The 27,585-nt window shown below is 41.7% G+C and overlaps 1 protein-coding gene across 2 annotated transcripts; it reads left to right on the plus strand.

Moving 5' to 3' along the window:
- Window positions 1-27,585, plus strand: Derl1 (derlin 1). Of its 2 annotated transcripts, none has more exons than XM_021645255.2 (8): window positions 1-326; window positions 11,392-11,503; window positions 17,235-17,299; window positions 18,231-18,257; window positions 18,752-18,847; window positions 19,689-19,741; window positions 21,624-21,734; window positions 25,432-27,585. In XM_021645255.2, the coding sequence occupies exons 1-8, from the start codon at window positions 174-176 to the stop codon at window positions 25,568-25,570; spliced, it is 756 nt and encodes a 251-aa protein (XP_021500930.1). In that variant the 5' UTR covers window positions 1-173; the 3' UTR covers window positions 25,571-27,585. The 2 variants fall into 2 exon arrangements, with proteins under 2 accessions (XP_021500930.1, XP_060245387.1); XM_060389404.1 differs by lacking the exon at window positions 1-326 and adding an exon at window positions 455-610.

Here is a 27,585-nt window from a genome sequence, read left to right on the forward strand (position 1 = left end):
GGAAGTTTCTCCTGTGAGCCCTGCCTCGCTCGTCCGAATTCGGTGGCGCCACGTCCGTCCGTCTCCGCCTCCTGCACAGCGGCTGCGCCTCTACTTTCCCTGGCCAAGCCGGCCGCGGGGGTGGGCACGGGAGGACGCGCGGAGCTGCGCAGCCGGCCACCTGACGGGCGACCATGTCGGACATCGGGGACTGGTTCAGGAGCATCCCGGCCATCACGCGCTACTGGTTTGCTGCCACCGTCGCGGTCCCTTTGATCGGCAAGCTCGGTCTTATTAGCCCGGCCTACTTCTTCCTCTGGCCCGAAGCCTTCCTCTATCGCTTCCAGGTAGTAGCTGGCGTCGGGCAGTGGAGACTACAGCCCCCAGGTGTCCCCGCGGCGTCGGAACGGGTTCGCCGGGCTGCGGGGCGCGCTGGGGCTGGTGGGATCTGTAGTGCGCCTGGCTTCAGCGTGTAAGGCAGGGTCCTTTGGGTCCCAGGAGGACCTGGCGTCCCGAGCTAAGCCTTGGATAATTTAGAGTTGAGCATTAGCCTGTTGGGACGTGACTCACGATACCTGTCTGGCAAGATAGTGCTTCCCGCCCTCCGCACCCTGAAGGAAATAGTGAGAAGGTAAGTTAGTGATAGTTGCTTATTCTGTCGGCAGATTGGACCCATTTGCCTTAAGGTTTTCTGCCTTCCTTCTATCCCCGTCGTGGGTGATGATATCAACTTAGTGTCTGCTTGACATACTTCTGGATGGGTCGTTTGCATGTTTTCAGTTTCTGTCTCCGCCCTAAACGAGTGATTTAAGGTCAGAGAAAAATAAGAATGAATTTATCTGTATTTCCTGTAGGTCCTGTCCCATTGCCTGGCTTATAGCAGTTAAATTTATCAGTGAATAAATCATCTATATTCAGGAAACGGGAGATGTTAATTTTCTTAAGCATTCAAGAAAACTGTCAAGATTATCATTCTAGGCCAAAGAATATTAATTTCCTAGAGGTTATTTTTATCGATTCTGTGATATAAAAATTTAGTCAGGGGAAGGTCAGATTCCAATATTAGATATGAATCCCCAACGCATTCCCTGGCCTTCCCCTTCTATTGTATACTGGGTGTTATTTTCTGGTCTCCTTTTCTGATTTCTCATTTACCCAACCTAAATGTTGGGTTATGCTACAGGAATGCGTTATAGGATCCCCTTGTTGCTCCTTCAGACTCAGATCTTTACCATTCAGGGGCATAAATAGTTGAATGGGAGACTTGGCAGATACACAAGTGTCTTTAGTGTAGTGTTGTAAATCACTGCCTGATGACCAGTGGATCTAAACAAATTTCCTTTTTGTCGTTGCCCCAGAAGTAAATAGCAACTGCATTTGCTAGAGGAGTTTAAGCTACCAATCATTGCGACATCGCTGAGTTCCTTTTTGGTTTTACTTTCTAGTGCTGGGAATCAAGCCCAGGGCATGCCATGAGCTAGGCAAGTGCTCGGCCACTGAGACACACACCTTGTACAGCCCCTTGACTTGTTTTTCCTCCGCAGAGTATGAGCGGTACAGCTGATTCTACCTCAACTGTAGATCCAGAGTATGGACCTTTCTCTTTCTCCACTGCAAGCCGTTACCGTGCCAGCTTTGCTCTTTTGGTTCTCGCTGGACAGCCAGAGCAGCCCTGTTAAAACGTGAAACATGTCCTGTCAGGGGCCCTAGAACCTTCCAGTATCCGAATCTGTGATGGGTAAAGTCCTTTCCAGGGCTTGCTGTTACAGGACCTAAGTTGATCTCAGGGCCTTTGCACATGTCATTTCTCTCCTGAAGAAGAGAATCATAGCTCATTCACTTACCTATGTATCTTTCAGGGCTCTGCCCAAATGCCATTTTACTTTTAAGGCCTCTGATTTCTCTCCATCAGAGGATGTTCCTCTTTCTCCATTTCCCTTACCTTTACTTTTTCCTGCTATATGCCATCTGTTGGAATTTGTTAGTCTACTTCTGACTAGAGAACAAGGTTTCATAGGATCTTTACCACTGCCTTTGTTACTTAGATGTGTGTGTGCTTGCTGTGTGCTGGGCACTTGTCTACAATAGTGGATAATACAGAGGTTAGAGGTTCCTGGTCCTGTGGAAAAAGAGGAGGGCACATTGTTAAGGAGAATGATGATTTAAGGTACAGTGCTTCTGAAAAGTCTAAGAGGACACTTGAAGAATAGCACAGTGGGAAAACTGGGAAGAGAACAACTGAAGTGGTAAAGCCTGGTAGATGAAGGTGGGGGTTAACCAGGGGCTCACAGTGTAAAGCAGATGTGGAAATGTGGATTAGGGCTGGGTCATAGAGGGACTTGTAGTTCACAGTAAGGTAAATGTTAAGTTTTCAGTGCTAAGGATCGGAGTTAGGGCATTGCACATGCTAGGCAAATTACTCCACCTTTGAACTTTTATTTGAGAGCACCGATGAAGTCTGGGAGGATTTGAACAAAACACAGTTGACTGCCTATTCTAAGGAGTGGAGTTAGTGTGTTGGGAAGTACTGGGTGATAGAATCAGAGAGATACAAATTAGGAGGCAAGAAAGATGATGGTTTGGATCAAGGTTCCTGTGGATAGATTTGGCAGTTAGTGTGGATAAGATTGCCACTAAATGGATACAGAGATAAGTAGGAGAAGGAAAGAGGACTCAAGGATACCATTGTTTTATGGGAGTGATTGGCACAGGCCTTTCCTGAGCATGGGAATGCTTTAAGAGGCTTGATGTGCTTTGACCAGTGTTAGATCTTGAGGTCTTTCCAGGCATCCCGGTAGAGACATCCTGCAGCAGTTGGTTGTAAGAACATGGTTCTAGAGCACAGCTCTAATTGCATACTGTTTTCAATTATTTGCTTTAATAAGTATACCTTGGCAAAGTGCTGTCGTGAACCTTGTGCCTGGTGGCACGTTGGGTAATGTGTGTGCATGGGGAGTGTTGGCTGTAAATCATTTTATAAGAACGTGGTCAAAATGGACTCTTTGTGCCTTGTGAAATCTTGCTCATTTGTGTAGCCAGATTGCTAGAATAAGCAATATCAAAAGCTTTGCTAATAAGCTACAGATGCAATAATGTTAAAAATGGGAACCCACTAGAGTCATCATTTGTATCACACCTCATGTATGTATACATCAGCTCCTCAGATGCAGATTTGTTACAAACCTAGTAGAAACAATACAAGAAAGATGGAAAGCACAGAAGGTGTGCTTTCACAGTTTCTGCAGGAGACGCCTCTCCTTAGACGCTCCATCTGTGTCAGCCTAAAGAAATTGTGGGATAATTGATGTAGAATTGTGCATTCACAATTTGAAGTAACTAAAAGATTTTTTCCTTCTGTGCAATGTGATGGTTTTTAAAGTTTAAAGTGCCATTTCTCTAGTTAGGATAACAAAATATAGGAAATGTGCTAAGGCTCACTACTTGGCTGTCCACAGTTTCTCCCTATCACATACTTCCCAGTGATGGTGTGTCTTCATATTGGCCCCTGATTAAAGAGAGGTGGCGGTTTTCTGATGTGCCTCCTGTGGAGCCTGTACTATATTTCATTTCTTAACAGCAAAACAGTGTCATTCCTTTTCATCAGTATTGTGCTTTTCTATATGTATGTTAGTTATCTCGGCTTCCACAGCAGTCTAGAGAGAAGTGCTGGCTCATGAGCAACCACAGCTGGTTTCTGTCTCAACTAGTTTAGAATGGTCTAAGTTTTCCTAAATCTCTTGCTAAGCCCCTACCACCAAAGTGTTTAGCATAGCATTTTGAAAAGTAGTTTCTTCCAAATTAGTTATAGAAAATGATTTTTCCCTTTCTCCTAGGGCTGGAAGAGCACAAGGCTTCAAATAGTTAAGTCATTTAGAATAGAAAGATTGTAGGCTTTCAGGAATTTCAAGTAGTGGGGTCATAATCTCAAGGCCCAGCTCAGACCTTTACAAGTTGTGTGCCATGAACCAATTTACTTACCTGTCTGGACCTAAAATATCGTCACCTAAAAGCAGAGATAATGTAATGACATGGTAACTCCTCAGTTACAGGACTCTTACCCATAGGGCCCTCCATCAGTGTAATGCTTTTTTTGGAAGGAGAAGAGTGCACGTTACCTTAAATGAATATATTAATTACAAGCTAAATCTTAATTCTATAACATAAACAAAAGTGCCTTAAAATCAAGAAAATATGTTAGCTACTTTATATACCACACAGAAAATTGTTTGTGTAATAGCCAATAAATAGTCTTAGTAAACAAAGTATCAAAATAGTTGACCATCTTTATTAGTAATAATATAAGATGTTAATATTAAGTTAGAAATACAACTCATAAATTATTATTATTTCATCCACATCACAGAATCCCAACTTGCTGGGCATGGTGGTATATACCTGTAATTCTAGCACTGTGGAAGCAGAGGCCAGGCTGGGCTGCATAGCCAGTTTCAGGCTAGCTTTGTTACGGAGTGAGACCGTATCCCAAGAAAGTAAAAAGTAAGCAGCAACAATGACAAAGACCACTGAGGGCTGGGCTGTGGGTTGGTGTGCCTACCTAGCACTCACAAAGCCTTGGGTTTGATCCTTTATGCCACATAAAACCAGGCATTGTGGCATGTGTCTGTAATCCCAGCATTTGAGAGGTGGAGGCAGGAGGATCACTAATTCCGGGTCATCCTTGACTATATAATAATTTCAAGGATAGCCTGTCTCAGGAAGAGAGAGAGAGAGAGAGAGAGAGAGAAAACACTAATGAACAGTAGTAGAACAAAAAGGTTTCTAATTTAGAATGGGAAGATGTGAGCGAGAGAGAGAGAGAGAGAGAGAGAGAGAGAGAACACTAATGAACAGTAGTAGAACAAAAAGTTTTCTAATTTAGAATGGGAAGATGTGAGCGCTCAGCTTCTCTAACTCGTTTTCCAGAACTAGATGTTGTCACATTTAACCCAGTGACTGTAACCTTGGTAGGTTGATTTAAGAGTATTTGGGTTATGCTTTATGTATATCTGGAAGGACAGTAAACTTGAACCATGGGCTGTAGCAGCAAGGTTTGCTTACACCAGCATTCAGCACACAGGTGCTACCATCATTTTTCTTGCTTGGAGACCCATGTTGTGTGTGTATGTGTGCATGTAAGTACGTGTGTGTATTTGTGTGGTTGAGTGTGTGTTGCATATGTGTGCATGCGCAAGTGTACAAGTGTGTGAAGGCCAAAGATGAATCTGCGGTGGCCTTCCTCAGGAGCTGTAAACCTTGTTTTTTGAGACAAGGTCTCTCAGTGGGATCTGGGCCTCACTGATTAGGTTAGGCTGGTTGGCTGGAAGCACTGTTTGCATCCTCCCAGCACTGGAATTACAGGTGTTTGCCACTGTGCCCAGCTTTTTACATGTATTCTGGGTATTGAGCTCATGCCCTTATTCTCTTTTCGTGTTTGCATCTCCCATGTTGATATTCTTAACTTCAAAATAACCCTTTTTGTTTCAGACAGATCTTTGTTTTTCTCATACTACTTCACTTTGATTCTGGATGGCACTTGCAATTATCTTGTTAGGTTATTTGGGAAATTTTAGTTAAATGATGGATTCAACCTCTAACACTGTTGGACAAGTAACTAAAGAATAATAGGTCTTTAAAAATACTTTAGATTCTTTGTGAATTTCACATCATGCACCCCAGTCCTACTCATTTGCCTGTCCCTTGTATTTGCCCTCTGTCTTTGCAAACCCCCCCACCAAAAGAAAATAAAGAATTAAAACAAACGAAAAAGCCCAGTCTCATCGTGGAAGCTATAGTGTGTCACAGTGTGTCCTACAGTATACAGTTTTATCCACATATCTTTACTTGCAAATGTTCATTGCAGTGAGTCACTGGTCTAGTACTAGGCCTCTGGCTTCTGCTACACCATCAATACTAGATCCTCACTGGACTCCTCTCAGATATCCTCTTGTTTCCCTGTGTCATGGAGTTCCTGCAGCTTTGGACCTTCAGGATTGGCCCTTTTCCGTGCTCTAGCAGTTCATAGGTGGGGTAGATGTGGGGGTGGGCCAACTCAAAGTCTGGGCCTAGATGGTAGCTGAGTTGGTCAGTCGACTAGCTCTCTCACACCTACTCCACCAGGCTGAGTTTTCCAGCTCTGCTGTGCCACAGCCAGCAAGTGGCAGGACCAGCTTTCCCGTGTTCCCTAGGCGAGGTGTTCCCTAAGTGCTGCAGCCAGCGAGGGGTGGACCAAGCCCTGCACAGCCCTTGGATCTGAACATGGTCTCAGGTGGCAGCCCAGACCGGGATGTCTACATGCTCTGTGGTGGTAATATGTGTCATGAACACAGACTCTTGCTGCTGCATGGCCACCCAACGGAAATGGCCCTCAGTGGCAGCGCAGGCTGGAACTTTACCTTGGCCTCAGATGGCAGGGCAGGCAACTCACATCAGACTATTTCTCTTCACCTTCTCATCTCCAGTTTTACCTCTCTTCATAGTGCTCAAACCTTTTCACTTCTCTTTTTCTCTCCTCTCTCCACCACATACTTGCACATTATAGTGGGTCCCTCCTCAGGCGGGTCACAGGGCAGGTGGCCTCTGGGTGTCTTCTGCTGGATTGTGCTGTGTGGCAGTGGGTAGACCTCTAAATAATACTTTTTGAAGGGTTTATATGGCATTGAACCTGTGGCCTAATGTCATTCTTATGTGAGGAACTCTGGGCAGATTCCCTAAATTCTGATTAGGGCCTTTTTTTTTTTTCCCTCTTGAATAAAACACACCCCATCCCCATCACTCTACACACACACACACATACACACACACACACAGACACACCCTCACATGTGCATTTGTAGCTGGGCATAGTGGCACAGATCTGTAATTTGAATACCTGGGAGGTTGAGGCAGGAGGATTAGACTGTGATGTGAATACCAGGCCACTCAAAGAGTGACATAGCAAGACTCTGTCTCAAAAGAAAAAAAAAAAAAAAAGAAGAAAGCACCCCATCTCCCGAAGAACCCCATCCCCACCAGGCCAAGAAAACCCCACTGTATATTAAAGGTCTGGCCTGGGGATGCTTAAGATAAAAGATTGTCTCCTTCAAGTCCTCTCAATGGGAATAAGACATAGTCCTGTCTGCCTGTTCTAAGCCTGCCTGCTTCTTGCCTTTCAGGTTGAAATGCACCTTTCTACTCCTGGCCCTGCAAATAAAGCTTGCTCCCATATCCTATTTACATGTCAGATAGAGGAAAGAAGGGGGCTGTTGGGATTTCAGAAATAAACACGGTATCCTTCTGAAAAAACTCAGCGCCTAGTGATTTCAAATTATAATTTTAAAGTAATATAAAAATAATAACTCTCTTAGATGAATGAAAGCAAGTATAACTCAAGGGTAAGCTTAATGAACAGGGAAGAGAAGTGAGGTATTTTGACAGACACTGATTTCTAAAGAACAGGTGCACACGGTGGCTAAAAATAGTGTTGTGTCATCAGCATTAGAGAAAATGTAGTCAGGGGGAAAAGCCTGAGATTTCTTTTCTAAAATCATCTGTTGAGTAACATAAAGGAATATGGGAGTAGGTGAAATGTGAAGTTTTGAAAACCAGGTCAGTGGGTGTTTTCTGAAAGGTTTTAATAGTAGCACACCTCCATATATGCTTTAAACAATTTAGACAGTGTACGTTTTCAGTTCACTTTCTTGAGTCCAGCTGTTCAAGTCCTGTAAGATAAAGGGCATGGGGCGATGCCTCAGGACAAATGTCACTGGGTAAGCGAAAAAAGCCACCTCAAAGTCTAGACTTACAAAATCCCAAGACTGCCCTGTATTGCAGTGCTTTTTGCACAAAGGGAGGCAGAATTGATAGGTTTACTCTGTTTCTGTGTCTACAAAGATAGCAGTATTGGAAGTTTTACTAGTTATAGTTGTAGTACTGCTGTCTCTTATGAGAGGGATTGTAGGGATGAGGGTTTAGTCTTACAAATTCTAGAGTCATGCTAGGACAGAATTCTGTCCCCAACAGTTTCTAGCTATTATGTAACCTTTTTATCTTGCTGTTTCCTCATCTATAAAGCCCACCTTCTGAATCATTGTGTGTAAATAAACTGAGTAGCATATAATTTATTTATTTATTTTTTTAAAAGCCATTAATCAAGGTCTGGGGATGTATACAGCTCAGTTGTTAGAGCATTTGTCCAGCATATTGAAGGTCTTGGGTTCCATCCGCAGGACTCCCCAAACAAAAGAGCAAACAAACAAACTAAGCAAGGGGGGCTGTGTATGATTCTCCCCTTATACTTTGAAACTGAAGCTGGAAATTGGTAACTTTACAGAAATGTACATGCAGGGCTTCTTACGGCATCCTCAGTACCCTTTTCATGAGACAGTGCTATTCCTGTGCTCAAGTTGTGAATCAAGATTTAACCTTTTGCTTTACTGCTTTATACAGGGTTTTTGGAAGATCATGTTTAGTCTGTGCAGAGCTAACCTCAGGGTAGCATATATCTGTCCATGGAGAATGGACCTAGCAGCTCAGGGTCTGGCAGGGTCTGTACCTGTTCCCTTCCATTCTCGCAGCCTGGGATCCTTAGCAGCTCTCTTCTAGTTATTGTACTTTTGCAGTTCTTGGGGGCTTTGTGCCAAGAGTGTATTTTCCCTTCCTTGTGCCAACTCTTGTCCATTTTGACATTCTTCCTATGATTGGTCCAGCTGTGCTTTTTGTGCTTGGCACATGATAGTAAGCCATAGACACGTAGCTTTTAAGCCAAAGGTCAGCATTATGCTATTTACCAAAGTCTAGGAGGCCATCACTTTATTGTTGTTTAATATTTAAGAGATAAGAGCCAATGAATGGTAAAGGTAAAAGAAGGTTTTGTTTTTGTTGTTGTTGTTTTTTAATTGGATAGGCTTGTGTGCTTGGAAAGGCCAAGAGGTTTAATTTTCAAATGTTACCTGCTTTGGTGGTTGATTATAAAAGAAAAAAAAATTCTGTAGAAAACTGTGAAAGTTAGGCAAGAGTATGTCAGTGTCGCATTGATAAAAAAAACAAAAACAAAAACAAAGATGTTGGGTCTGATTTACTCTAGAATGGTATTGAGACTAGCCAGGAAAACAATTTGGAAAGAAAGTAGAGGATGTTATATTTTCTTAGCTATGAAAATGTATTTATTAAACTATAAATTAAAATAACAGTGTAGCCATTCATTCTAAATCTAAAAATTTGAATCTAAAAATAGGCCTTAAAATGAATTAATCTTTCACATAATTAGAGAAAGTGCAGTTGCTTTACTGGGACAGAAAGCTAAATGACTGTCTAGAAATATCTCTTCCTCACTCTGTATGAGTAGTGGAGGTCTTGTAGTAAAGTTGGACATATTTCTATTTTTGGAAAAAAAATCTTAGAAAAGAATTTGTAAGCATGGTAGTGATGGGCACGTTTGCCTGTGTGTTAAACTTTTGTGTTGAATACACAGCAGAAGTCTTATAAAAATCAGTGTACAAAAATAATTTTGGAATTAATATACTATAAAAATAGATATTGCTGTGTAAAATACAGCAAAAGTACTATAGAAGTGTGAATCTAATGACAGAACAGAAGATAACTTGCAACAAGAAAATGAACTCAATGACTGGCTCTTTGACCTCCCCACCTCCCAAGGGAGGAGCAGTACTGTTAGGCCACAGAGGAGGACTTTGCAGCCAGTCCGGAAAATACCTGACAAAAGCGAGTCATATGAAAGGGGAGGAGGTCCTCCCCAATTAGTGGACTTGGAAAGGGGCAGGGAGGAGATGAGGGAGGGAGGGTGGGATTGGGGAGGGAATGAGGGATACAGCTGGGATACAGAATTAACAAAATGTAACTAATGAGAAAAATAAAATTATGGAAAAAAATAAATAAAACATAAAAAAAATGGAGTACAGAGCTAAAAAAAAAAAAAGAAAATTCCCATAACACATAAAGAAATGCAGATCTAGCAGAACAGTGGATTTGCTAAAGTTTTTAAAATACAGAAAGATGCTTAGCTTTCTCAAAGCACATAAAAATTAGTTTTCAGGTTAGTGGCTATAAAATATCTATTGTGGTTAATATGTGTAGAAAGATGGCACTCATCTACATTTTAGGAGGAGGTATAAATTAATTAAACATTTCTGTAGACATTTGGCAATATCTACCAAAATATGTGCATATGTCTGTTGATCTAGCAGATTGATTCACAGGCATTTTTCTCTCTCTTTGTGTGTGTGTGTTTGTAGAGGATATGTAAGAATATTCAGCATGGCATCATAACAGTTTAAATGAAGTTTGGCTATCCACATAAAGAAATACTGTGAAGCCAATAGAAATATTTTGTCAAGGGAATAAAGATATAAAACTGTGATTTAAAGCATGGTGAGGAAGGAAGAATAATGGTAGAGAATACGAGGAAATGGACCGTGCACAGAACTCTTGGACTCTCCTCACCCAGGAGGCTGAGACAGGCAGGTGGATTGAATGTTCCAGGAAAACTTGGGCTTTGAGTCCCTGTCTCAAAAACAAAGCAAAGGCCAGGCATGGTGGTGCATGCCTTTAATCCCAGCATTTGGGAAACAGAGCCAGGCAGATCTCTGAGTTCGGGGCCAGCCTGGTCTACATACTGAGTTTCAGGACAGTTAGGGTTAAGATAGAGACCCTGTCTCAAAAAAAACCAAAACAAACAAACAAACAAACAAATTAATAAATAAAATAAAAAACAAAAGATGGGGCTTGTGGAACACGTCATTCTTGTAATACCGGAACTCTTAATGCTGAGATAGGGGGATTGAAAGTTTAAGAACTATTTGTGCTACAGAATAAATTCAAGGCCACCTGGGCAATGTAGTGAGTCGCTTTCTCAAAATAAAATGTGAAGATGCTGGGATGTACCTGTCATAGAGTGCCTAACCTACCCTGGGTTTAGTTCACAGTATTGCCCCCAAAGGAAAACAGTTTTTGCTGAAAATAACATTTGGAGATTGGAGTTAGGACCTCCCCTGTTGATGTTGACTGTTTGAAGCATGTGTGTGTCGTGGGTTATTTGCCTTTGTGCCCATGTTGCCTGTTTAGCACTTTGGTTTGACTCCTGCACACCTCCAGCATTTGAGTGAGACGCTTTTACTTTAGGATTATCTGTAAGCCTGATCTCAGGCAAGATTAGCCATACGTTTATATTTTACTGGTTTCTGTTGCTTGTTTAGAAATATTTACTGATTAGTTTTGATGTCCTTTTACTTCATTGATCCTTGAATTGATGTTCTGTAAGTTGGCAGAAACTACTCTGTTTTCTCACATTGTGTTGATGATTTTACTTTACCTTTCATTAAACGAATGCTTTGCATAGTTTGATTTTGTTTGGTTAGAAAAAAAAAATGTTCAACCCAGCTCAGAGAAACTAACAGCTATTTGTTTTGATCTGTTCAGATATGGAGGCCGTTCACTGCCACCTTTTATTTCCCTGTGGGTCCAGGAACTGGATTTCTTTATTTGGTCAATTTATATTTCTTATATCAGTATTCTACACGGCTTGAAGCAGGTAAGTTACCCATCATTAGTTCAAGTACTGTTTCATTCTAATTTAGTAATTCAGTCTAGCTTAACATTAACTTGAATTTTTGAGGGCCATTAGCAGTATATAAAGAAATGTATAATGATAGTTCTTGCATACTCACTGGGTCATGACTGTATTAGACACTTAGACTATTTGAGGGTTTTTGCTGTTGTTTTTTTTTCTTTTGGAGTCAGGGTCTCATTATTCCTGGCTAGACCCTGCTGACCTTCAACTCAGAGATCCACCTGTCTCTGCTTCCTGACTGCTGGGATTAAAGGCATACACCACCACACCCAGCCTGATTGAGTTTTTAATCACAGAATGAGTTATAGTTTGTAATAGAAGGAAATAACAGAGATCAAAATTTCTCTTGAATGCCTGTGCTGTATTCTCACACTCCTGTTCTTGTCCTGGCAGTGTAAAGCTGGGCTAGAATATATGTGTCTGTTGGACCCAGGGTGAAGGGCAAGTCAGAGCTTAATCTCTTCAGGGTTAAAACATACAGCTTGGGGCTAGAGAGGGTACAAGTGTGAGGGCCCAGTTCAGATCCCTTCAGCTATGCAAATAAGCTGGGTGTAGTTTTGTGCACTTGCAGTCCAGGGCTAGGTTACCAAGACCCAAGGGTCTTGGGGACTCTCCCCCTAGAGGAGTCCGTTGGTACGCTCCAGTTTTAGTCAGAGGTCTTGCTCAGAAAATAACGTGGTAAACCATAAAGGAAGACATTGACTGTTGACCTCCAACCTTTACACATGGACCGTGGGCACCTGCATATGTACACATGTATATACATAGTATATAAAACATTGTTATAAAACAATCTTATGTCAGGATTCGGTACCATGTTAGTTTTTTAGCTATAGCTTCTTGTATATATAATGAAGAAGCAATACAATGTTTTAAAACTGTCTTGTTGAATCATGTATTTTTGTTTATACAAGGAAGCAGTAAACTGATACTCTGTCAAAAAGTATATAGATATACTTTTGTTTTGTGTAAATATTTGCAAAGGTTGATTTTATAAAACTCAGAGATTTTATAAAACTGCTGGCTCTTACTTAGGTCAGGCTTCTGAGTCATCCCTCAGTCTACCCAAGTATTTGAAAGTTATGACTCTGTCTTAACTTTCAGGGACAGATAAGATGGACATTTGCTGTGAAATACAACTTTTCCTTAAGTTGACATTGCTGTTTTGAAAAAAGAAGGAACTCATGATTTAACACAAAGCGCAGGGTAAGGTCCTAGACCATTCTTTGCAGAAGAGCAGAAGATTTGGGCCAGTAAGATAGTTCAGCTGGTAAAGGTGCTTGCCACCAAGGTTGACAACCTGAATTCAATTCCCTGAAGCCCACATGGAGGAAGTGTAGAGCTGACTCCCAGCAGGTTATCCTCTGACCTCTCCTTACATGTATGCTGGATTATGTACCCATACACATGCACACAGGCACATGCACACATGCATGAAGGCACACATGTGCACACAAATGTGCTAGGACTCACCACCATACCAGGGCTTTCCTGTACCATATCAGGGCTCTCCTCCTATCTGCCTAGACCTGTGGTTTTCACTCTCCCTTGTTCCGCTCTTGATAGTAGTGCTGAGTATAGCTGAGTAGAGCAGTGAAGAGCAGTAGTTTAGCATCGTACTCTTCTGGTTTACCTAAGTGACGATTAAGTTGTTGGAGTAGTATTTTAAATACCAGGTAAATTCTAGGTGAAGTAGTGATGATCCATGACAAGTTAGTGAAGCTTTTACTATGGAAAAATTTATAACATCTATAGAGGTTTTTTTTTTAGAAAAAAAGATCAGTGAAACTGTGTGTGCCATTTCTTAGGCCAGTTTGTGACTGGCTTCTTTCACTCAGTGTTAGCTTTGTTATACTCACTTGTGTTACAGCTCACTCACATTGTAGTATGTGTCCGTGTGAATCTCTGTTTTGACTGTCATCCGTCCATCACAATTATCTCCTAGCAGGTCTTGTTTTGTCTGTGTTAGTGCCCGTCCCTCAGTTATTTGAAGCAGAATGTCACATACAGTTCTGTTCCACCCATCAATACCCAGCATCCCTCCAAAAGTCAGACCTTAAGGACTCGGATATGAACTGCAATAGTTATGTGGCCACCTTCTGCTTTTGTTACTTATGTTCTTGAATCCATTTACCCACTTTACTAACCTGGTTAGATAACACCAGCTGCTCTGTAATATTTCGTGGAGGAGTAACAGGTAGGAGAAACCTGTGTTATTAGACCCCTCGTTGCTCTTGTTTGCTTTTATCCTTAGGAGTTGCTTCCCTTTCTTTTCAGTCAGAGCATTTTTGAAATGCTCAAGCTGAGAGGCATTTTTGAGACAGTTTTCTTTGAGATAAAAATTTGCTCTGTAGGCTCTGTGTCCTGAGTCAACTGCTTGAAAAATTGAAAATATCTGGAAAATGAGTCTACTGAATTTGTAGTTTTCCCTCTTGTCATTATTTCCTAAACAACACATTGTAGCAGCTGTATACATACAATTTACATTGTAAATGGGACCATAAGTAATGTGATCTCTTTTCCACTATGTGTCAGAGTTTGTATGTTCTATGCAAATACTATACAAAGGAGCTCTTAGATCTCATCTTCCATAGATACCAAGAGAGGATGATAATCCACATCCCATCCAGCTTCCTCATTTGAGTTTAAAGGGCACAGTTCAGTTAGTATGTATAAAGAATCATACAACCATTATCATAATCAGTTTCTAACATTTCTTTGCCCCTAAAAGTCTGTAACTGTTAGTATTGCCCGTTTCCCTTCAACTCATCCTCCATGTAAGCCATAGGAAACTACTCATTTCTTTGTGGCTCTTTAGACTTGCCTGTAACAGTAATTTCTTGTAATAATTTTGATAGGATCATACCATTTATGGTCTTTTGTGGCTGTTTTCTTTTACTAAGTATCATGTTTTTAAGGTTCTTCTGTATAGCATGTAGTTGTAGTTCATTCCTTATTATTGTCAAATTAGATAGTTTGCATTCTGTTCATCCATTAGGTTGATGGCACTTGACTTTAATTCATTTGTGGCTGCTGGAACATGCTACTGTGAACATTACTGTAGAGAAGAATTTTTGGTACCATCCTATTTAACCCTCTTTCGCAGATAGGAAAACAGTTGTCCAGAGTAGTAGTGGTCTTATAGCCCAAAGGTCACAGCTATTTAAGATAGCACAGCTGGGACTGGAAGCCAGGTTGACTGGTTTTAATTTTCTCTGCACTCCACAGCCTTAAGTTATATGCCACCTGTATATTTTCCTGCCTTGCTGATTAAGAATGAAGCAGTGTTGGCATAAGAGGTTTCTGATTTGCCCTGGAAAACCACAATTTAAGACCAATTAATTTTAAGTTCCTAGTTGCTGGCACGCCAAATAATACAGCACTACAGTTTATGTGATCACAGTGTCTTAAATATTCAGTAAAGAATCTTTAGAAATCACAGAGCCAGACCACTGAAAAAACACGGCTTCTTTTCAAGTTCAGAAGTTTGTTGGAATCTCAGCTATAGTTCATTACAGTGAGCTTTGAACATAAGCATCCTTAACACAGTAGTTAAAGTGGGCCTTTGAGGTAGGTAAGAGAGAGAAACAAAGGAGAGTAGGAGATACATGCTGGAAATTTCTCCTTTTTCTTTCCCTCCTTTTACACCTTCTGTCTTGAGAAATAGGGCCTGGCTTTATATAGCCTAGGCTGCTTGGGCTGGCCTTGACTTTGAGATCCTCAGCTTCCTAAGTCCTGGGATTACAGGTGCACACTACAAAGCATGTCTTTATGCCTTTCTTCGTCACATCTATCCTTCTGTCAGAAATTTCCGATACTTATTTCAGGGGCTCTAAGGAATTGACTACTTGTCTATGACTTGTAATGTTATAGAGTGTGGAGGAGAAATATAGCTTTTGAGCTAGAATGGCTTTTTATTCATTTTTGTATCTTCTTTCTGCTTCTCTTACGATCTCCTGACTGAGGTGTTATGAGTTGTCTTTAGACCAGCGAGCTGGACTGTTTTTTGGTTTTTATCTTTAGGAATAAAACACTCTTCTATTTGTTTGTTTGCTTTTTCTTTTCTTTTTTAATTTACTTTACATCCTAAGGATGCCCCCTTTCTCCTCTTTTCCCAGTCTCCTGTCTCTCCCGCTTTCCCGTTCCCCTCTCTCTTTCCCCCAGAAAAGGGGAGCTTTCCCCCATATCAACCTTCCGCAGCACATCAAGTCACATCAGGACTGAGCATATATTCATCCCCTGAGGCTAGGCAAGGCAGCCCTGTCAGGGGGAAGTGATCCAAAAGCAGGCAATGAGTCCATGTTAGAAACAGCACCCCCATCCCCCTCTATTCGCCAGGCACCCCATGTGAAGACCCAGCCTCCCACTGGCCACCTATGTGCAGGGGGCCTAGGTCCAGATCATGAGTGCTCCTTTGTTGATGTTTTCAGTCTCTGTAAGCCCCCATGGCACTGGGTTAGTTGTCTCAGTTGGTCTTCTTGTGAGGTTCCTGTCCCCTGTAGGTCCTTCCATCTTTCCCTCAATACTTCCTCCCGAGTTCTGTCCCATACTTGGCTGCAAGTCCCAGCATCCGTCCCAATCTGCTGTGGCTGGAGTCTCCCAGATGACAGTCAAGTTAGGCTCCTGTCTGCAAGCATAGCAGAGCATCATTAGCAGTGTCAGGGGCTGGCTTTCTACTGTAGGGTGGGATTCAGGTTCAGCCAGTTATTGGTTGGACTTTCCCTCAGTCTCTGTTCCCTTGTTATCCCTGCCCTTGTAGGTAGGGTAATGTTTGGACCACAGGTTTTGTCGGTGGGTTGTTGTTCCCTTCCTTCTATTAGTCCTGCCTGGCTAGGAGGTGCTCACTTCAGTCTTCATGTGTCCTCCCCACCCCTATTAGGAGTCTCAGCTAGAGTCACACCCATGTCCTCCCAGGAGCCTGCCCTGTCACTGGCCTCTAGGAATAAAACACTCTTATCAATGGTGGAGTGACAGGACACTAAACTAGTCATTACCTCTACTCTGTTTCAGACAAGCACGTGACTTTGGACATGTGGCTTTATTTTTTTCACTTTTATGTAATGGGTCAGAGATCTGTCCCTTGTACCTCACAGGCACCCTATGGAGAGGCCTGGCCACTCCTTTGTCCATCTCTCTTCACATTTTCTTATTCCAGAATCTAGGCTAAGCCCTGGAGTAGAGGCTGAATCTGCTCAGTATCTCATCCCAAGGCTGGACAAGTGGTTCTGCATCTGACCAGTGTAATACTGACAACAGCAGCAGCTAAAACCCCTGATATAGTAATGGACTCCCAGTAGTTAGGCTGCAGGAATGACAGTGGTAGCTAAAATGGACAAGGCTCCTCACAAGCGTTAATCTAGAAGGGAGAGACAGGAGTTAACCAACTATCAAAACCGTATGCATTAGATTATGCTAGAACCATGAAGGAAAAGCCATGGTCCTAGCTCGTGAGGGAGTTGAAAGGGCCTCACTGGTGTCTGGAATAAAGCTGTGTATTTCTGGAGTTGACTGTCCTCCTTTGGGTCTATTTTAGCCCTTTTATTGCCATGAGATACACTTTAGTAAAAGTTCACTTTTCTTTTAAAAAGTGATGTTAAACGTTTTCAATATAATTGTTTTGAAGTATTTTTCCCTGTAGATGCTACTTTCTTCCCCAGTTCTGAACCTGATGTTTGTCTATGTTTGTTTCTAGGAGCTTTTGATGGGAGGCCGGCAGACTATTTATTCATGCTTCTCTTTAACTGGATTTGCATCGTTGTATCCTTGAGTGCTATTTTGGGCCAGAAATGAGATCCCTGTGCCCCTTTTTAAGGTTTTGGGAAATAGTATTCTATAAATATATTTAAATCAGTTTTTATACCTCATTTAAAAAAACATAGTTAATAATGAAAGTAACTGAGATACTTTTTTAAAGCTAGGGTAAATCCTAGATTTTGAGAATGTGTCCTCTTGATATTGCTTCTGAAAGTTTTTCCATATTCAATTTAGTTTTATTGTTCGCTCCTTGAGTCTAGTTCTCTGAGTTCTTTGGGACGACAGTTTGTCGACTGAAGCACAGAGACTCCACACCATAGACAGCTTTTGAAATCTGTGGTTCTTATCAGAAAAATAATTTACAACTATCATTATTTTCTGACTTTATTGTTGTCCATCTTTTGATCCTGAATAATAATCTAGTCCATAAGGTACCCCACTTGGGTCTTAGTCTGTCTCTCTGTGAGGCACAGTTGATAAGCAAAGTTGGATCTGACAGCTATTTAAAGTTGGCCAAGAGCCAGAGGATGGGATATACCCTCTCCTTTAAAAGAATGGAATTGAAAAAAAAAAAAAGGTTTTGTGTTATCCCTGAGTCTGAGCAGGATTATCATTTGTTTCAGAGGTACAGCTTTTTCTATCCTGTACTTGAATGCCAAATGTGAAAACAGTAGCCGGGTACCAGAAGATAACCAGCTGACCAAGTCATGCTGCACTTGTTCATTTCTGTGCCTCCGCTCTACTGTACAGGCTAGTGGGAGACTCATGCAGAGTTATCAGAATTTTTGTGAGCTCCTGTGTCTTAAGTAATCTGATTGATAGAAAAGTGTTCTCTGGAGCAGTGTAAGGAAATGCTACTGGAGGACAATAATCAGATCAACCTTGGTATCTATAGAACACTTTCTACGTATCATCTTTAACTTGACAAACCAAGATTACTGGCTTAGTCATGGATATGCAGGTAAGTCTTTCAACTATTTGCTCTTCTGTACATTTCAGAAGTTGGGGTTACATTGAACATAGAGAATGATACCTACGATTCTTTTGAATATACTGTTAGCTAAGCCTTTGAGGCTCTTGTAGGCCTTATCTAAACCATTGGCTTCCTTGTTCATTTCTGGCTTATGCTTGAACACCCAAAATGATGGTTTTGCAATATTTCTGGGGCATATGGAAGGTTCTGTATTCTTTGAAAACAGATTATATGGTTAAGCTCCCCCCTTTTCCTAAATAAGAGCTTGAACTGATGTTTCTGACATCGTGTAAAAACATAATTGTATTGATTATAGATTTTTGTGGCATTCATTGTATGATAAGTAATGTGGTTAGTTTGTAATTCTGATCATTAGAGTCTCCTTTGCAGACTTTTGGAGGGTGGGCAGTGTATACAGTTCACACTAAAGCCTTGTTAAGTGCTCCTGGAGCCGAGGCTCATCATCTTGACCTCATTTGCAGTTGCTGATGATTCCTCTGATCATGTCAGTACTTTACGTCTGGGCCCAGCTGAACAGAGACCTGATTGTATCATTTTGGTTTGGAACACGATTTAAGGTACTTTGCTTCAGTGGAACAAAACTCAGTCTTTGTCTTTGTGGTAGTGTCTCCTAATCTCAAATGTGTACCTTCTGACACTTCCAGAAGAGGTCACTGCAGAATTGTACAGTATAGGCAGGTGCCTTCCTCCCCCTCCTCAGTTCTGCTACTAGCCATTCCAGTGTCCCTTACTGTGATTACTTCCAATTCCTTCTGAACCTCAGGCTCTTCAGGGATATGTTCCTCAGTGATCGTGTGTGTATGTGAGTGAGAGGAGAGAGAGAGAGAGAGAGAGAGAGAGAGAGAGAATGAGCACATATTCTAATCTTTTTGTCACCCCTGTACTCTCTCTTAGGTGCTACATATTTTATCCAAACTAGCACCCTCAAATGCTGCCTGAGCTTACCATTTTCTAACTGTAATATCCTACTCATTACAGACCTGAACACTGCTTGAGTCTTCTGCCTGGAGTAAGACTTGTCTAGGCTGTGAGCTTTTGCAGTACTTACCTTAGTTAGACTTACAGCTACTATGTATAAGCTTCTTTTTTACTAGTTTCTGACTTTCCCTTGAAAATCACTCAGGGTTTCAGATCTGGAAAGCTAATGTCTTGTTGGGAGACTTAGTTCAAGACATCCACTTACCATGTTACATAAAAATACAAGTCAATTATTTTTAACAGTTGGTTGGAATCTTAGAGTGATTCTGTTTGGAGTGTTTTTACTGTCACCCATAAGATACTTTGTTGTGTCTTTGTTAATATGAACTCAGCATTTGAAAGATCTCCTTTCTTGCAGTTATAAGTGTACAAGCCATGTGTCTTCAAAATGGCTGTTCACATTTGTGTCCTCTTTCCTAGGCCTGTTACTTACCTTGGGTTATTCTCGGATTCAACTATATTATTGGAGGCTCGTAAGTAATGCTAGATTTATTTATTTGGAAACTAATCCTTGGGAAACTTAATTCATCTTTATCTTCCTTTTGTAGTTTTTTAAAGACTTTAAAGACTGAGTGTTGATATGTTAGAACCTTATAAAGATATTTGGAATATAATTGGTTGCATTGCAGCACCTTTGACACTGGATGGCTATCATTTTGTTAGCTTGTCACTAGGTACATTGTGTTTCTGGACCTTTGTTTGAGTACATATGCTTCTCTGGATTCAGTATCCATACTGAGCAAATAGGGAACTCATTTGCCTTGATTCCTCTTACGACCTTATCCATAACATTACTGTGTTACTTGTTTCTAAGACACTTCCAGCACGCTTTGTTAATGCCTTGCTGCTATAGAAATGGAGTCTCAGATGAGACGTACTCTTATCTTAATACATGGTTTGATGGATAGAACTTGTGTCAGGTTGGGTCAGATTTCTACTCTCTTGGTCTGTAGTTAGTACTGAGATGTAGGAAAACCTCTCATGTTCCAGTCTAAGTTGCGAGAGAGGCCATGTAGAAGGAGCTGCCCTGGGCTGGAGAGATAGCATCATGTTTAAAGCATGGATTGCTCTTGCAGAGGACTTAAGTTTGGTTCCCAGCCCCCAGTGTTGGGCAGCACACAGGTGCTGGTAACTTAAGCTTCAGGGGTGTCTGATATCTCTAGCCCCCTAGGGGACTTGTACCCATGTTGTACACACACATAGGCATGGACATACAATTTCAAATAATTTTTTAAAGCCTTTAAGAATGAGAGGAACTTCCCTCTGTCTGGCATGGTGGCACATGCCTTTAATCCCAGCTCTTGGAAAGCAGAGGCATGTGGGTAGCCTGGTCTACAGTGTGATTTCCAGGACAGTCAGGACTACATAGCTAGACCCTGTCTCGATAACACCAAAATAAAACAAAGAATGAGAACTTTCTTTTTAAAACACAAAACAAAACAAAAAAACCCACACAGAAACAAAACACAAGCTAGAGATACTTTGAGAACTCTGGTTTCTTACATTACCAAATATTTTCAAGAGTGCTATTCCTTCATATAGCTGATGTAGTTGACCTGTAAGGTCCTTACTCTTCCTGTGTATTTACAGAGAGAAGTGAGTGAGTAGACTGAACAAAAGGACTGTGTAGAGTGCAGCACCTTTTGAAATTGGTAAATCTCTCCGCCACCCACCAGGGCAGAGTGTGGGGAAGTTACAAGTGCTCATCTGCTCAGGCAAGAATCACATTATGAGTAGAGATGAAGGATGTTTACTAGCACCATGGAACGTGAGGTGACTGTGTGAGCCTTGAGAAACCTGAAAGAGTCAGTGCTTATTTTAGGATGCAGGGCAAAGCCCAGCTTTCCTAAGTGATCTCTGTGTGTCTCATGTCAGTGTCAGGGAGGCAAGAGAGGTTAGAATCACAGCTCCAGAAATGGAAGAGCAGTCATTTGTTGTCCATCTTTCTCCCTGCCTGTGCTCTTCTCCGGGTAGTTTGCATATTTGTCTGTTTTACAAACGTGTGTGAAGGCAAGAGCTCAGGACCTACCTTGATTTGCATATTCCTTATCTTCTGAGAGATGCTGGAACAAAATTCATGTTTTGAGGGTGGGTTGGGGGCTTGGAAAAGACATGAGAGGTACTTCCGGCCTTGAAGAGCTGAGTCCTCCTTATTCAGGCCTGAGTTTTCCTGCTCACTCAGAATACATTTGTCACTCACACCATAAAAGGGCCCATTGTAGAGCTGTCGCTGCCTCCCCAGGACTGCATTAGACTACAGTGAAGGCAGCTCTCTTTCCCATGCTCTTGGTTACAGCTTGCTGCAGCTCACTTTGTTGCCTGGATGTCTTTGCACTGACTTGACTCTCTTTGCAGGGTGATCAATGAGCTCATTGGAAACCTTGTTGGACATCTTTATTTCTTCCTGATGTTCAGATACCCAATGGACTTGGGAGGAAGGAATTTCCTGTCCACACCTCAGTTTTTGTAAGTTTTTCTCCTTTCTTACTGAACATTGTGCTGTTCTGTGGTTTCAAGTTTCCTGATAGAAGTTTCGTGAAGAAGTTTCATGAGGAGCCACTTTCCTGCCTTTTCTCAGGGAGAAATGGGAGCCAATTAAGTTCTGACTGTGGTCACAGTCAGGAAGCCAGGGATTGGCGCCATATAGCTCAGTCTCTTTCATGACATCTTCTAGTTAAAGGTCACTGACTAGATTAAGCCATCACAAGAAGACATCATGTATCCTGAGCAGACTGTGGACATGATGCTACTTCAGAGCGCCGCATTGGGGGACAGGCGGCATAAAGGATGACAGGACATTGTTCCTTAAAACATTGGATTCACCCATAATGTTGGCTAAGTAAATTAGTTCATTATTTGCAATTGCAAAAATGTGGTGGTTTTTTTTTTTTAATTTTTTGGTGGTTTTTGTTTGTTTGTTTGTTTGTTTTTTAGGGGCGGGATCCCTGCTGGTATAGCTCAGGCTACCCTCAAATTCTGCGTCCTTCTGCCTCAGTGTCCCAAGTGCTCTAACCATAGGAGTGCTACCCCTGCCTGGTGTAAACTTTCATGTATTAAATATTATAGACTAGATTTTGTAGATTTTGTAGATTGAGTAGATTTTGTAGATTTTGTAGATTGAGTAAAGTTAAAATGAGAGATGTGAGATTCATGTAGTAGTCACACTCCCTATAAATGGGTGGCTTCTTGTTTTATTCTTTCAGAGTTCATTAAGTAGAAGAGGCCCAGGGGACCAGATACCATTACCTTCGTATATTGCTTTTGATACCGGTGGATTTACTTACTAAAACTTCCAGCCTTTGGTTGCTAAGTCTGAGTTGAAAGGCTGCCCCTATCTCACAGGACTGGATAAAGCAAGGCTCATAGTGGCAGGTTGTGGATTAATGGCATCGTACTGGGAGTTCTGGGTTAATAAAAGTCATGGGCCCAATGTCTTGGGGAGGGCTGGTGGCTGAGAAGAGATGCTCAGACACTCAGTGTGTAAGTAGCATGACCATTCTGTCAGTGCAACAAAAGGCTGTTAAAGAGGGACCAGTTAAATCACCATCTGGGTCTCACAGCCTTTTTGACAACAGTCACACCTAATCTACTGAGAAATATGAAATAGTCACTTGCATCTAAGAGTTTAAAAATCACCCGCCTTTGAATCAAGATATTATTTCAGTGTTTGCAGTTTCTTTGTTTCCAAGGACTAGGTGAGGGCAGGAACACTTTAGTGGCTCTCCCCCGCCCCCTTTAATTCTGGGCAGGTTAGGGTATGCTTGTGGAAGACATTTGCTTGTGAACTAGAATCAGAGAGATCCAATGCTTGTTTGTTTGTTTTTAAAAGAGAATAAAAAGAAATTTGTTTCTCTTTTGTGCCTGGGGTTGCCTTCAGGCTCAAAAAACAAATGACCAATCTGTTTTCTAATTACCAAAGGACACAATAGCAGCAGGTTTGGGTTTGTGGTCTACGTTTATCAAGTAGGTTGGCAGATGCATCAGCTTAAAAAAGCCTGTGCTCTGGGGAGTAGCCAACAGATAATGTTACCTTAAATGGCTATTTTCTGATTTAACAGCTTACAGATATTTTTGAATTGTGGACAAAAGTGTGGAAAATTCTAATGGCAAATCGGCAGTTCACTGGCGCCTGCCTTCCACTTCAGCTTTCTCTGTTGGTGGATGCCCTTCTGTTAAATTTTGCATAAAGATCAGATGGCAAAATGTAGCTCCTTGCAAAAGCAGTAACTGCTTTGGAATTAACATAAATTTTTGTTGATTATGTATAATTGGGTGTCTTTTTATTCTAATTACTGGCATTTAATTTCACTCTCAGCTTAAGCAATAAAGCTGGCTTCTATATTGTCTTCAGTATGCAGTAGAGTGAGACAGCCCTAGTGCCATTTTCAAGTGCTGTATTTTATTATGTACTTTGGAGGAATATTATTGTATGAGATGTCATAGATGTTGACAGTTTGGCGCCTGGAAATGACATTTCAATTTAATGATAAAATTGTATTTTATTTTATTTTTTAGTTTCTTAGAGAGTTTTGCTATGTGGCTCCTGAGGGGTAGTGGTTTGTCATCTTGCCTCAGCCTCCCAAGTGCTGGCATTATAGGCGTGTGTCATCATGTCTGGACAAGTATTTATTTTAGAGAGGAGTTAACTTACAGATTTCTAAGATAATCCATATTTCTGTATTCTATTTAAAAAGCAGCTATATCTTCTGTAAAGTTTTTCAACAGTTAATTTTCTGTTTATAAAGGAGTCATTCTCTTTTTTGGGAAGGAGGATGAATGTATTAAAAATGTTACAAATTGATGCCAGCTTCTAACTGTTATTACAACAGTAGTACCTTGTAGCAGAAGCTCCAGGGCATATAGATACTAGCTTTGAGGCAGGGGGCCTGGGCTTGATTCCTGACTGTTATTACTGAAGAACCTCACTCAGCTTTGCCTCCATTTTCTTGTTGATTTAATAAACTTCATAGTTGGGAACTACAGCACATGTCTCTAATCTTAGATACTTGGATGAGGCCTGAGATTCTACAGTTCAAGGCCAGCCTCGGCAGCTTAGCGGGACCTTAATGCAAGAAAATGTACAGAAAGGGGCAGTGAGCATAGCTCAGTGGTAGAGTGCTTGCTAGCATTGCTGAGGTTTTGGGTTTTGCCATCAGAGCAATCAAAAAGGAAAAGAAAAATGTGTGTGTGTGCATGTGTGTGTGCATGTGTGTTTGTAATGTTGTTACCTAATCACTGTGACAGTCCAATGACTTTCTTAACATGGTGTAGCGCCGGCGCCCCTTGAACAGTAAGCTGCTTAGTTTCAGCTTGTACTGTTGGCTGATGACTCAAGAAGTCACTTGTCATGACTTACTCTGATGCAAAGGGTTGAAAACCAGGGTATCAGTTTACATCCCTGCCTTCCAGCAAAAGTTTAAACTTCAATAACCTATAAATAAAATAGTTTACAAACACATTGTCAGTTTACTAGTAATGCAGACAGTGAAGAAGAGTAACACTTATCTTCACTTGCAAAAATGTTACTGAGAACAAAGACATGGGTTGAAGTTTTGTTAGCCATCCTTTGACACCTGGTTTATTAATTTGTAAGGTGAGAGATCATATGACCTTTTCGGGCATTGCTCCTGGACTGAGATGGGAAGAATGCAGTTAAAAAGCAGGTGATGAGTAAACTAGAAATACACCCAGAGTTTCAAAGCAGAAAGCCTTGTGGCCCAAACGTCTCAGCCCAGAGCTGAGCTCTATGGGCTCAGAAATGCTGCTTGTGTGTTATTTTGAATTCTTTGATCCTGTTTGACCTGTATGCTGATATACTAAGAGCCATCGGTGGTTCTTGCTGATTGTTGGGCTGTGGCTGTAATCTTTTTGTTTCCATATTGCTGTGCATGAATTACTTTTATAATCCGTGGGAGGGAAATGTGGAGAGCGTGAATTTAACTGAAAGCTTGATAAAATTAAGAAACATGAAAAGCAAATGCCATCTGTGGTCAGGGCATTGCACTAAGTGCTGAAAAGGAAAGCTAAATAAGACTGTCTCTGGTCTCTTTCAGTGAGACAAATGCCTGGAACACCCAGGAGAGGGAGATGTTTTGAATGACTGGAGCTGGTGTACACGTGACTTTGTTCTCATCTTTGTCTTTTTTTCTTGTCTCTATTCCAGGTATCGCTGGCTACCCAGTAGGAGAGGAGGGATGTCAGGGTTCGGTGTGCCCCCTGCTAGCATGAGGCGAGCTGCTGATCAGAATGGCGGAGGCGGGAGACACAACTGGGGTCAGGGCTTCCGGCTCGGAGACCAGTGAGGAGCAGCCCCTGGCCTGCCCACCAGCCATGCTAAGCAGATGACAGTTTCCTCCCAGTGCTGGGCACGCTTAATGGCCGAGTTCTTGCTGCCGCTCTTGGACCTAACCCACACTGAATGTAGTCTTTCAGTACAAGACACATTTTTAAATCCTGAAGGAAAATACAAGTGTTCTCAAGTTTCATGATTTTCATTCAAGTCCTTACCGCTATGAAGAACAAATATCAGCTGTGCAGATTTCAAAACTGACTCATTTTCTGGTGTCTTCTCTTCCTCCCCTTCCATCTGAATAATGGGCTGGGCAAGTGGGATTGATTAACCAAGTCATGCCAGAGGGTCCTTTCCTTCCTCACACCCACATCCCCAGAGATGTACCTAGAGTTGTTCGCAAAATTGGTTTTGCCTTTGACAAACTCTTATTTATTGACTTTTGCCAAAGCTTGGTCACAGAGCTTGTCACATGTCATTCTCACTGTCAGCAGCAGGACGGTAACAGTGGAGAGAAGACTGGCACAGCGGTGGGGGAGCTTTCTTAGCCGTGGGGCCTGCACCAGCCTGTCAGCAGTGCCGCCATTTGCCGCCTTTGCAGATACTTTATACAAAAAGAACCAGTCAGTAAGGGCCTGGACTGGGAACTGAGTTTTAGGAGTTGTTGCTAGGCACTCTTCTCCCCTTAAGCCAAGTGATCAAAAGCATAGTGGACTTGCTTCTAACTCAGAGGATGGGTTTAAATATGATCTCTTTGTGTTTCTTCTGTGGGGTGAACTGGCTTTGTGTAGCCAAAGCAGTTGTGCCAGGCTGTGTTGTGTTAGGTTCCAAATCACATTGGCCAGACAGATGTCCCTGGCGGCAGGCTTCGGGGCATTAATTCATTTTACCTTCATTGTGGATGTGTGTTCATTGAGTAAGTGGAGGAGAGAGTGTTGGACTCTAAAGTTTTCTTCCGTTTGTTGTTGTTTTTTGTTTTTGTTGGGTTTTTTTTTTTTTGTCTCTTAACTTTTTTGGTCAAGTGTTTCTGTTAATGGTGAGGGAAGTACAGCCCTTCAGATATGTGTCGATCAGTTTTTAAGGCTAATACAGGCACATCTGAATAAGTCACTCATAATTAGAGGTTCTGATAGTGTTAGAATCATTCATGTGTGAAGGTCTTTATTTTCTTGGGTCCTGCATGTATACACTTTGTGGATCAGCCCTACTTCCTTTTTATAGGTGGGCTTTTGCCAGCAGAGCTCGGCTTATCACTAAATAAAGTTTTCTGAAGGCTACAGTGCTTTATAGAGTTACTTTCTGTTTCTATCTGAAACCAGACTGCTGGGAGCAGTGTGGTGTGGCCGCTATGCTCTGAATGATTTTCTGATGCCTTGACTTTTGCTTTCAGGAAATGTGCCCTAACAGTATGACTTGTCTTTTTCTCTCATTAAAACTGTGATGTATGCTATATTAGGAAGTGGGAGTTTGAAAAAGAGCTCCTTCTTTTTCATAAGTTTGTGTCCCTCTCCATATTTAATTTATATGATAAACTATTGGGTTGAGAGAGGCTGAGCCTAAACCGTCTGGTTCTCCTGCTGACCTGAGGCTGTGATGAAATGTGTCTGTAAGATTCCAGACGCCGCCCTCCCTGTGGCATTGCAGGTGCACTCCTGGGCAGGGTGGAGGCTGGAAAGGACTCCAGTGAGAGAGCAAGAGATTCTTTCATGCTGTGACCAGGTGGCTCCTGAGAGCACTGGCTTTCCTAAGGGTCTGCGGGTATGAAGAACTCTGCTGTACAAGCAAATGTTATTAAACTCTTTCTCCTGAACGTGGTTAGGACGCTGATAACTTTATTATCTTGCCTGGTCCTTCCGGGATAGTTTTACCAAAGTGAGCTGTTTGAGTATTGACTTCACAAGGTAAGACATCACAGTGGGTTCTCTTTATGAATGTGAAAAAAAACCTTATTTTGTACAGACAGCTTTCCTTTTTGTAACTAATCCTTTTTACTGGTGAATATTGTAAATTAAAATGTGCAACTTGAAA

This window comes from Meriones unguiculatus, chromosome 8 (assembly GCF_030254825.1).
Source record: "Meriones unguiculatus strain TT.TT164.6M chromosome 8, Bangor_MerUng_6.1, whole genome shotgun sequence".
NCBI classification, from domain to species: domain Eukaryota; kingdom Metazoa; phylum Chordata; class Mammalia; order Rodentia; family Muridae; genus Meriones; species Meriones unguiculatus.

Bases quoted from the DNA above. Each gene is read 5' to 3' on its own strand.
- Derl1 (XM_021645255.2), top strand. From the start codon at position 174: ATGTCGGACATCGGGGACTGGTTCAGGAGCATCCCGGCCATCACGCGC. The intron at 11,504-17,234 runs GTAAGTTACCCA...GTTTGTTTCTAG, and splicing joins TTCTACACGGCTTGAAGCAG to GAGCTTTTGATGGGAGGCCG. The intron at 17,300-18,230 runs GTATCCTTGAGT...TGACAAACCAAG, and splicing joins TTAACTGGATTTGCATCGTT to ATTACTGGCTTAGTCATGGA.